At 38.0% G+C, this 10,031-nt stretch overlaps 1 protein-coding gene across 1 annotated transcript in view; it reads left to right on the forward strand.

Moving 5' to 3' along the window:
• The window catches only part of LOC108788656 (mitogen-activated protein kinase kinase kinase kinase 4-like), a 189,948-nt gene that overhangs the window by 131,900 nt on the left and 48,017 nt on the right, over nt 1-10,031 (forward strand). Inside the window, exons 22-26 of the mRNA XM_018558479.1 lie at nt 3,188-3,364; nt 5,034-5,151; nt 6,326-6,484; nt 7,001-7,144; nt 8,461-8,595. Coding sequence (XP_018413981.1) covers nt 3,188-3,364; nt 5,034-5,151; nt 6,326-6,484; nt 7,001-7,144; nt 8,461-8,595 — 733 coding nt within the window. The remainder of the gene's footprint in view (nt 1-3,187; nt 3,365-5,033; nt 5,152-6,325; nt 6,485-7,000; nt 7,145-8,460; nt 8,596-10,031) is intronic.

Raw genomic sequence — 10,031 nt, forward strand, 5'->3', positions numbered from 1 at the left:
AATATATAAATATATATATATATATATATTTGTGACTGCTAAGGAGCATCAGTCTAAGGTACCCCAACATTAATTGACATGTAGTCTTGCCCCATAAGACAGCCCTTCAGTGCCAGACAGTCATTCGATTGCCACAACATAAAGTTGAGGGCATAGCCCATTAAAGTAACATTCTTTAGCTGGCCAGGTCAGGCCGCAAATAAAGCTGTGACAAAACATTATTATCAAGTTGGGGGGGCAACTTCTTCTGATGCTGATGTCTTCTGTACTCTTGTGGAATGTCACTGAGTAGCATTACAGGCCAAATTGGCCCCGCCCAATCGTATCATAAACCCGGGGCCAATCATAATGGAACTTTGCATAAACTTAATAGTTAACACCTACTTACTAGGCCTTGCTTCAATCAGTAAAGGATGATTTTTACTAGGAGCTCAAGGAGCCTTCATTGTCCTTACTGTGATTAACTTATTGCCAAATGGTTCTGAGATGTTTGTTCTGCTTAATAGCAAAACAAAATGTTAGCAGGAAATGTTTGCTCTTCATATGCATGCATTTCATATTGTTTTTACGTTAGGAGCTCATACAAACCCCCACATGTTGTTCAGAATCCAGAAGAATATCTTGGCATTGTTTGTCTCTATGCGAGCTGTAAACCTAATTCCATTTTTTTCTAAATCTACCACTGCTAGCTAGCTACATAACATGATTTGCGTAGCTGATAATTCAGTCTCTATCTGGTAATATGTTACCTAATGCTGTTTTTTATATTTGTGTTTCCTTTTAATTTGAAAAATTTAGTCATCAAATAACAGACCACAGAAAGCTTGTTCTAAGTAATAGTGTAGATATTGCTCACCTGTAAAATCTTCTTCTTTACAGTATGAGTTAAAGTGGACCTGAACTGAAAAAAAATTGAAGGTTTGCCATATTATAGAGAATATCTAGAAATTAGGTATGCCAGAGCAGAACCCTTAACGATTTACTCTGTCTTGAATTTCTCCTGCAAAGGGCAGTGCATTTCTGTAGCTACAGCATCATAGCTGTGTATCAACAATGTAAATCAACGGCACTGTTGCTTTTGACTGCTAGTCGCAGGAGATGTGGAATGATTTGGTGACATCACTACTGTGCAGATCTGCAGGGAGACCACATGCAATTCCAGTGACTAGTCCTTTGCCCTCTGTTTCTTCAGGTCTTCTTTAAACAAATATTTAGTTGCTAGTCATGGAAGTCAAATTAGTGTTCTGTGTTTGGGATGCCATGCAATTGTTTGTAAAGCTTGGTATTGAATTTGAAATGTTATGACTTTCTATGTTTCAATATCCAGAGACAAATGATTACAAATAAGGATGGAAATTCATTGTGAAACTGCTTTAAATTAATGCTTTGCAGAAGCACATTGGCAGCCTAGATTAGGACCATTCATTTTTATACACAAGAGCTTTTCCTGAGATGACTCTGGCCAGCGCCTGTTTTGCAGAAAAACATGTTTCTCCCTTTCCCGAATCTTCACAGATGTCTGGTCTAAATGGGGAGTGAGTTGGGAGTTTTCCTATAACACTTTAAAGGGTTCTTCTCCTAAAACTATTTTGTTCATGTAACAATGTAAAGGGTTATCAATAAACTCTTTAAACCACTCTAGGATATATTGAAACTAAGTGCTGGTAAGCTACCACACTATAAAGTAGGGATGCACCGATACTAGTATGAGTGTCGATACGGATTATTTGATACTCGTACTCGCCCAAATGCTACTCATACTTATCCCGATACTGGAACTTCCGTTATCAGGAAGCTGGGAGGTGAGTCATTACATGCCGCCCAGCTTTCTAATTGGCCAGGAAGCCGGTCCCCATGCCCAATCAGTAAGCCAGGCGTTATGTAATGACTCACCGCTCGACTTTCTGATTGGTTGGTTGGTTTATAGTTACATTCAATATACAGTTGTTTTGACAGATTGGCCAGATATTAAGACCTCTATAATAAATGCAATACACAACCATCAAAATGTGTTCCACTACACTAAACCTTATACACAAACTTTTATCATCACATCATTATTTTAAAAATCCAGTATAAAGGAAACAGTGATAAAAAAAAAAGCACTTGGGGTTTATCCAATTATTCTTCATGGTCCGTGCACTGGGGGTGTGACAGAGGGTGTGTCCTTTACCTACAGACCTTGTGCTAAATTCATCTTTCCCATTTCAGAAAGTTGGGGGGATATGTTTCAAGTCTGTGTCTCAGAACCCCTTAAATCTATAGGCAGCCAAATATCAAGTATTTTTAGAAGTAGAGTAGCCATGGCAGCCATCCTATTCCTCTCGTGACGTGTTTCTTTTAAAACTGCCACTAGGCCAGTCCCTGTGTAGCAGAATTGTGATATAACTGCAAAATTTACCTCCTAGATACTTTGATATCCCACAATCACACACACCTTTACACACTGATCCAAAGCTATAAATAATTGTTTGGCCTAGAAACAGGGAAAACCCTCACGGACGGGAGATAGAACATGATGAGCTGGATCCTAGTCTTCCTACAGCAGAGTGGTTGTCGGATGTTCAAGGCGCTACCTGGATAGCACACATTTCCCATTGACTGTCCTTAGGCAGGAGTCCTATCAGGCTCCAGGACTGCAGCAGCATGACACTGCAACAAAGGGACCAGTCAGCCTGGGCACAGACTGCAGTGCTGGATCATCTATATTTATCTTCACACGTGGTAGAGGCAACAGCGGATTGGGGTGAGTGCATAGTTACATAGTATTTGAGGTTGAATAAAGACACAGGTCCATCAAGTTCAACCTTTATGTATAAGTGTGTGTGTGTAGTGTGTGCATGTGCGTATATGAGTCCCTTGGGGGTCTAAAGATTTAAGAGTTCCTGTACCGCTGTATGTTACGGTCTATGAGGAAGGTATCTAATTGATTTTTGAATGATTCAATACTATGTGCTGATACTACTGCTTGTGGCAGAGCGTTCCAAAATAGTGTAATGTTTGCAGAAAAAAAGTGTTATATTGTAGCTATTAAAAAAACACTTTCTGATACAACAAATTTCCTTCAGCGCTGACATTTGTCTTTGCCACAGCAAAATTTCCTTTTTGTAAAATGACAGATTTATCTTGCTGTGTAGATGGATCCAGGTTAGTTTATATTTCAATCTGCTGCATTATGTGTTAACAGGCAGCTGAACAGCAAAGTGGCAGCAGCAGCAGCAATCAAGGACTCTGGAGCTCCTGCAATCAAAATTATCTGCTGCCAGATCTTTTACAACAAAGCCATCCTTCAGAGACTTCAGTGAATCAGCACAAAAGTCTTCAAAAGAGTCACAGGCCTGGGAACAAATCTTTAAATGATCAGGTGAAATCATTATGTTTTATGTCTTGTTCTGCTTGTTCACCGAAACCTGAGAGAGCGATAACTTCTCTTTGCACTTGTTGTAGGTCACCTTTTGCACTTTGATGCAATATTTTTATAATCGAGGTTTCTGAAGTAAATATTGTCATCACATCAAGTTTGTATCTATCATACTGTCAGTTTATATGAATGTAGCATTGAACTGCTAACAATGTTGGCATTGTCATGAGCAAATACACTGGATAAAAAAATAAATCACTAACTACCTAATCTTTTTTTTTCTATTCTTGCCAATGTCATGTCCATGCAGAAATCCAGTCAGCGATGTAAGGGAAATGTTTACTTATTTGTTTCCTGAATACACCTTCCAAATCTTGAAGTATACATTGTCAGCATTGTCAGTTGATCAGTCTTTCCTTATTGCTACCCTAGTGACCTGTAATCCCATGTTCAGTATTTTTCATGGCCAAGATAATGTTTAGGATTACGTGTGAGTGTATGTATGTATGTATATATATATGTATGTATATATATATATAAAGACACAAGTCCATCCAGTCCAACCTATGTCTAACCTATGCTCATTGAGGGAGACATCACAGAGGCTTCTGAATTTGTCGACACTCTCAGTGGATACCACTATTTGGGGGAAGGAGTTCCAAATGTTTGCCGCTCTAACTGTAAAGAACCCTTTACGCAATTTCAGATTAAACCTCCCTTTCCCCAACCTCAAGTTGTAGTCTCTTCCCCATGTCAGGAACCTTAGAATAAATATCTTGTTGCTACCGTTGCATTTTCCATTGATTGATTAATTTGTAGATACCTTTATGATTTAAAAGGAATGTGGTTTTGCAGAGAATTTGTTTATTATGAGGATGTAAACCAGTACTTTTTAAACCATTCTTTATCTTTTTCATGTATGAATGTATCTTTATTTTATAGCTTGTTAAAAAACTGCAGTTTACAGGCTTCAGAGCTAAAATTGCAATTTACACATTTAGGTGGATGATTCTGAAGGAGTGACTCCTTTATGGAACAGCTCAGTCCACAGACATTGAGCTGGAAGGCAGACAGACACTTATGTGATGCTTTGTTAGCTAACCCATTGTGCTCTAGGAATCTTTTTGTCAAACGTTAGATTGATCTCGAACCATTATTTAGTTTTTAAATGTAACCAGTAGGCACACTATAAGCAACAGCACCATCAAGTAGCTGACAGCATATGCAGCCATTGAGTACCTTTACTTCCATCTTCTGGCCCGACACTATCCATCCAGAGTTCTGCCAACTCTGCTATACAGTTAGTGACTTTCTCAAAGTCACTGGATAAACCCCTTATGTAACAATGATGGGCCTTTTACATGCTTGTTAAGACATTATTGTTGTACTATGTGAGTGGTTTATCTTATCTCTGCAGCAGGAGGTGCAGAGAATTCAAGGTAACTTTGGACAGGATTTGAGGGAAGGGAAGACAGAGCCTAAAAGCAAAGATACCTGCTCTCAGCTAATAACATGTGCTGTACTTCTTGGCTCTTTAGTAAGATCACAGATTTGCTTTCAGTTTTTGCATCTATTGGTGAAAATTTACAGCTGTACAGATTTGATAATATATTACAACAACTATACTTTTGATATTGTCTAATGGAAAGTTTTCTCTCTTTTCTGTTTTTAGACACCAAATGGTGAAAGTTCACAACCAAAAACCAGCTCATCTTCCACTTCTTCATTTAGTCCATTTATTGATCCCAGACTGCTACAGTTTTCACCTCCAACAAGCCCGTCTGTCTCCCGTGAGTACATGTTAAGGGATGTGAATGTAAATGACAACCAGAGGCCTATTAAACCTTTTTTATTTGTGTTAAAATTGTGACAGTTATACTCATAGCTGCCATGTTTGTGGTGGGTGGGGATTTTTACCCCAGTCAATTTTAGGTTAGGAAGCTTATCAATGTCACCTTCTCATCAATGGGCAAATGTAGATACCTATAGCCTGCATTTGAAATTAGGATTAGTTTGAGATACTCCATTTCATTTGAGTGCCTTGATAGGTGCATTTGATCTTCAGTTGAACTCCTTCTGACCTGCAGTTTTCTTTCTAAGCTGGTTCAAGCTGCTCTTGGATGCCCATTGATTGGCGTCAATTGGCGATAGGTGTCAATTGACATTTGACACCTACCAATCAAAACATGAAGGTATTCACCATTTCTTGCTAATTTGTTTTTCTAACCAAAGGTTGAATGTGAGAGCCTTCAACTTGGGTTCTGGCATTTGACAGTTTTCTGACTGGGATTAAGTCTTGGCACCAAAGAAGCTTGAGCTTAAAAGAAATTGAGGTTCTATGTAGAGTTTAAGTTTAGATTCAGAAGGACTCCCTTAAGGACATAGATCAATAATGGATTTAAAGACTAACAATGGTACTTGCTGGTACCAAAAGTGCCTATATCTTAGCCATATTTCATAAAAACATTTTTCAATACTATTGATGTTCTAAAAGGGAAGAAGTGCCGCAGCTGCTAAGAACAATGACAAGATACTCTTTAGCACAAACATCAAGTTGCAGCTTCCGCTCTTTGTCCTGTTGACTGCAGGAGTATGTAACTCAGTGCTGGCTGATCATTCAAGCCAAAGGATATGGTGCATTCCTAATTCCTTTGCACAATGGTTATGCACAATGCTGGAAAAAGCCACGGTAAGTGTCGCTGAAGAATTAGCAAATAAGTCACATAAAACGTGTTATAAAAATGAGTGCAATATAAACCGTATAAGCAGTAGTCCATCTAATCATGCAGAAATCAATATTTTATTTCTTTTATGCAAATGCATTTGTGTCTTTTGTCATGCAGCTTTTAGGAAGGTTAATAAATTGCAAATTAAAATTGTAATACATGATAGTAAGTAGTATTTAACTATAGTCTTTTACCAGCAGCCCCCTTGTAATCTGCCCTTGTCTTTCTCTTGATTTAGCTAGCAGTATAAAAGTGGAGCCTTTCCGGAGAGAAAACATAAGGAAAGGATCAGTTGTCAATGTTAACCCAACAAATATTCGACCTCAGAGTGACAGTCCAGAGATTCGCAAGTATAAGAAGAAATTTAATTCAGAGATCCTTTGTGCTGCTCTCTGGGGTGAGTTCTTCTAAAGTACTGCATGTACCTATGTTATTCTTTTCTTCAAAGACCATTTTCATTAGAGCTACTGCTAAATACTATATTCTTTGTAAATAACCATAATATACAGTACAAGTTTCTTACTTCTTTTTAGGACGTACCTGTCACTTTTGAAATCTAATTCATCAATTGACTTTAAACTAGTTATTAATTTTTCTAATACACTTTAACAGCAAATGCAATTTGCAGAGGGATGTTTTCATGCAGGTGGCCTGACGCTCCGCTGTGAAGCTGGGCTAAAGTATCCATTTTAGAACATCCCTTTTACATTGATCTGTTCTACATACAGTATGTCTTAATTATAAAAGCACTTATCCTGTAGGGAAAAAGCACCTTTTCCCAGCTTCAAGCCTTGTCCTCATAAGATTCTAATGGATAAAGCTACCCTTTTCCATGTAACAGGACCTTACAAAACAATTTGGCCATCTTACAATGTGTCATATAACACTTCTTATGTGTTTTTTATTGTGCCAGGTGTTAACCTATTGGTGGGAACTGAATATGGACTATGGCTGTTGGATAGAAGTGGGCAAGGACGAGTTTATTCTCTTATTAGCAGAAGACGATTTTACCAAATGGATGTACTGGAAGGACTAAATATCCTGATTACTATTTCAGGTCAGATACATTTTTGGATGAATAACTTGTTGTATAAATAAACCCCATGTGATCCAAGCCACACAAGGTAAAGGTAATTGACCCATGGGGCTGTGAAATATTGGTGTTTTTTATATAAATGGCTTGCTTACTTTTTCCATATATACATATATATATATTGAATATTATTCAATATTGTTACAATCTGACAACTGTGAATAATATATCTCCCCTTAGTGGCATTTTAGAGGCATAATGTGTGTTTTTGTAAAGCTAAGCATACTTGTGTGTCATAAGAGCATTTAGTACACACTCTTAATGCCCAATGCAGTTGTCCAAAAGCCTAAACCTAGAGAATTTACTGGCCCTAGTGATGCAATGCACATGAGTGCTTAGTGTTTGCTTCGATGCATACTTGGAACAATGGAGCATGCATCTTTAGACCGGTTTTAACACTGGCTATAGAAACAAAAAATAAATTTCTCTAAAGATACCTTGGATCCCTCAATCCCAGAAAAATATCCCACTTCTTACATATACTGAAAGGTAGAGGAGCCCAGCAAGGCAAAACAAAATACTACAAAATTTAAATATATACAATGAAATAAAGTCCCAATTCCATAATGCCAAGCAAAAAAAAAACCGGAGTATAATAAATGCTTCCCTTGAGCTAGCACTAGGGAGTTTTGATTGTGTAAAGAATGAGGTACAAAAAGGCTACTATGAAGTGCAGCTTAATCCATATGGGGGATGGGCACCTTGATGGACTACCAGCACAAGAAAACAGGAAGGCACACCTGGTATAATACAAAAGAACTGAAATGTTTAATAAGCAAAAATCATAAAATAGTTATTAATAAACACTGACGATGGGATTGCATGCGCAAAGTCTGTGACCCAAAATGGGTACACACATGGGTGTGGCGGGTGGTCCAGTCTACTGGATAGAAGAGTGGGGGTATCATGCACACTCTATCGCTCACTTCATTCGGCAGGGCAGATCCATAGCCACAGGCCATGGACAATATAAGTGGATCCTCATGAACTTTGGTTATGCTAACCCACTCTCAGTATTTATTGTGCCATACTGGTGTACTACCTCCTTTTTCTTGTGTTTTTAATGCTGTGTCATCTGTTCCAGCCAATGGCTCTGCCAAACAGCGGCCATTTGAAATTTAAAACACAGGTACTGTGCGCATGAGGTAACCTTCTTGCTACAACAGTTTGCTATATTATCCTCATGTATTGGCCAATAATAATTATTTCCAATTGTGTCATATTCTTTCACAATGTGTTCTATCCCACACTTATTTAAATATTTTTTTCTCTTGCTAAAGGCAAAAAAAACAAGCTCAGGGTTTATTACTTATCCTGGCTGAGGAATAAAATTCTACACAATGATCCAGACGTAGAGAAGAAGCAAGGATGGGTCTCTGTAGGAGAATTGGAAGGCTGTATACACTACAAAGTTGGTAGGTACATATTCTGGGTTTAATTTTCATCTCATTTCAGCAAGATGTTATATATGCAGTTAAGGGAAGCCAACAAAAATGTCTATCAAGGTTTCTATATGGTCTCAGTTTTCCCCTGGGTCATCTTAGACTGACACTCATTAATAAATAAAATCCAAAGTGGGAGTTTTATATTCAGTTTGTCAAAACATTTTTTATTGTTCCCTAAAGAAATGTACCTTTGGTAATCTACAAAAACAGGACTCCAACAGTAAGATGGCTCTCTGTGATGAAATTTTGCACTTTAAGTTTTCATAGTCCACTTTTCCATAAGTGTGCATTGTATACAACTGGAACCACTTCTTTCATAAGAATCTTCCAGATTTCTGAATACAGAGGGCTGAATTCTGAATAGGAATGCTGCTTTCTTTTTAGAAATATGAATAGAATCTAAAATGAGATGGAATGAAAGGTAAACAGCATAATGACATTTTGCTATAATTCCAAAGCAGATGTTCAGCTCGTAGAACAATAAAACAAAAACCTGGCCATTTGCATTTGTTCTATAGAACTGTTTCAAAGTGTAGGTGTTCCTAAATTTTTAATCCAGATAATTCCAAGAAATGCCTGATTATAATATAAATGCTGTGTGGGCCAAAGCCCAATTACAATTGACTGCACTCAATTAATGTGATAAAACATTTCAGTAACTGATAATGATCCTGCATGTAACTTAATAAGCTGAAATAAACTTTTATTTTGTTTGAATAACAAGAAATTATACAGCAGATTATTTTCTTAATTGTAAACTGAGTTCAGAGAAAAATGGTTTTACAGTTCATTTGAGGTTATAAAAAAATGGGACACTTACCAGTTACCACCAATTGACTGAAGTAGCTGCCTATAGCAAGCAAATATATACAGGGCATAAATACAGTAAATTATAAAAGCCCATTATTTGGAGTTGTTTTTCTTTTACTAGTACTAACATAAGTGATCTTTATCATTTTTCTTTTGCACACAGTTTCCCTTCCCATTGCATTTTTACCATTGCACCCCATGGTAACCCCAAAAATGTGTGTCTCTCTTCCCCGCCTCATTCTTTACCTGGAAATCTGTGTTCTGTTTCCCTGACTTAACCTGTTCTGCCAGTATTACTCACCCCAGCCCTATCTAAATACAATTGTATTAATGTATACATCGCTGTTCCTTGTATGCATTGGTCAGGGTCACAATCAGAGGCGTAACTAGAAATCACAGGGCCCCATAGCAAAATTTTGTATGTGGGCCCCCATCTAACCCCCCCCTTCCCCGGGCCCAAAAACAACCGTGTGGGTTGCTATGGCAGTAGTTACACCACTACCTGGCAGAGCAGTGTCAGAATGAAGATGAAGAGATGTGGGGGAGCAGTGTCAGGATGAAGACGAGGAGATGTGGGGGGGGGGGGGGAGGCTAGG

This window comes from Nanorana parkeri, unplaced genomic scaffold (genome assembly GCF_000935625.1).
Source record: "Nanorana parkeri isolate BGI_ZX_2015 unplaced genomic scaffold, ASM93562v1 scaffold342, whole genome shotgun sequence".
NCBI lineage: Eukaryota > Metazoa > Chordata > Amphibia > Anura > Dicroglossidae > Nanorana > Nanorana parkeri.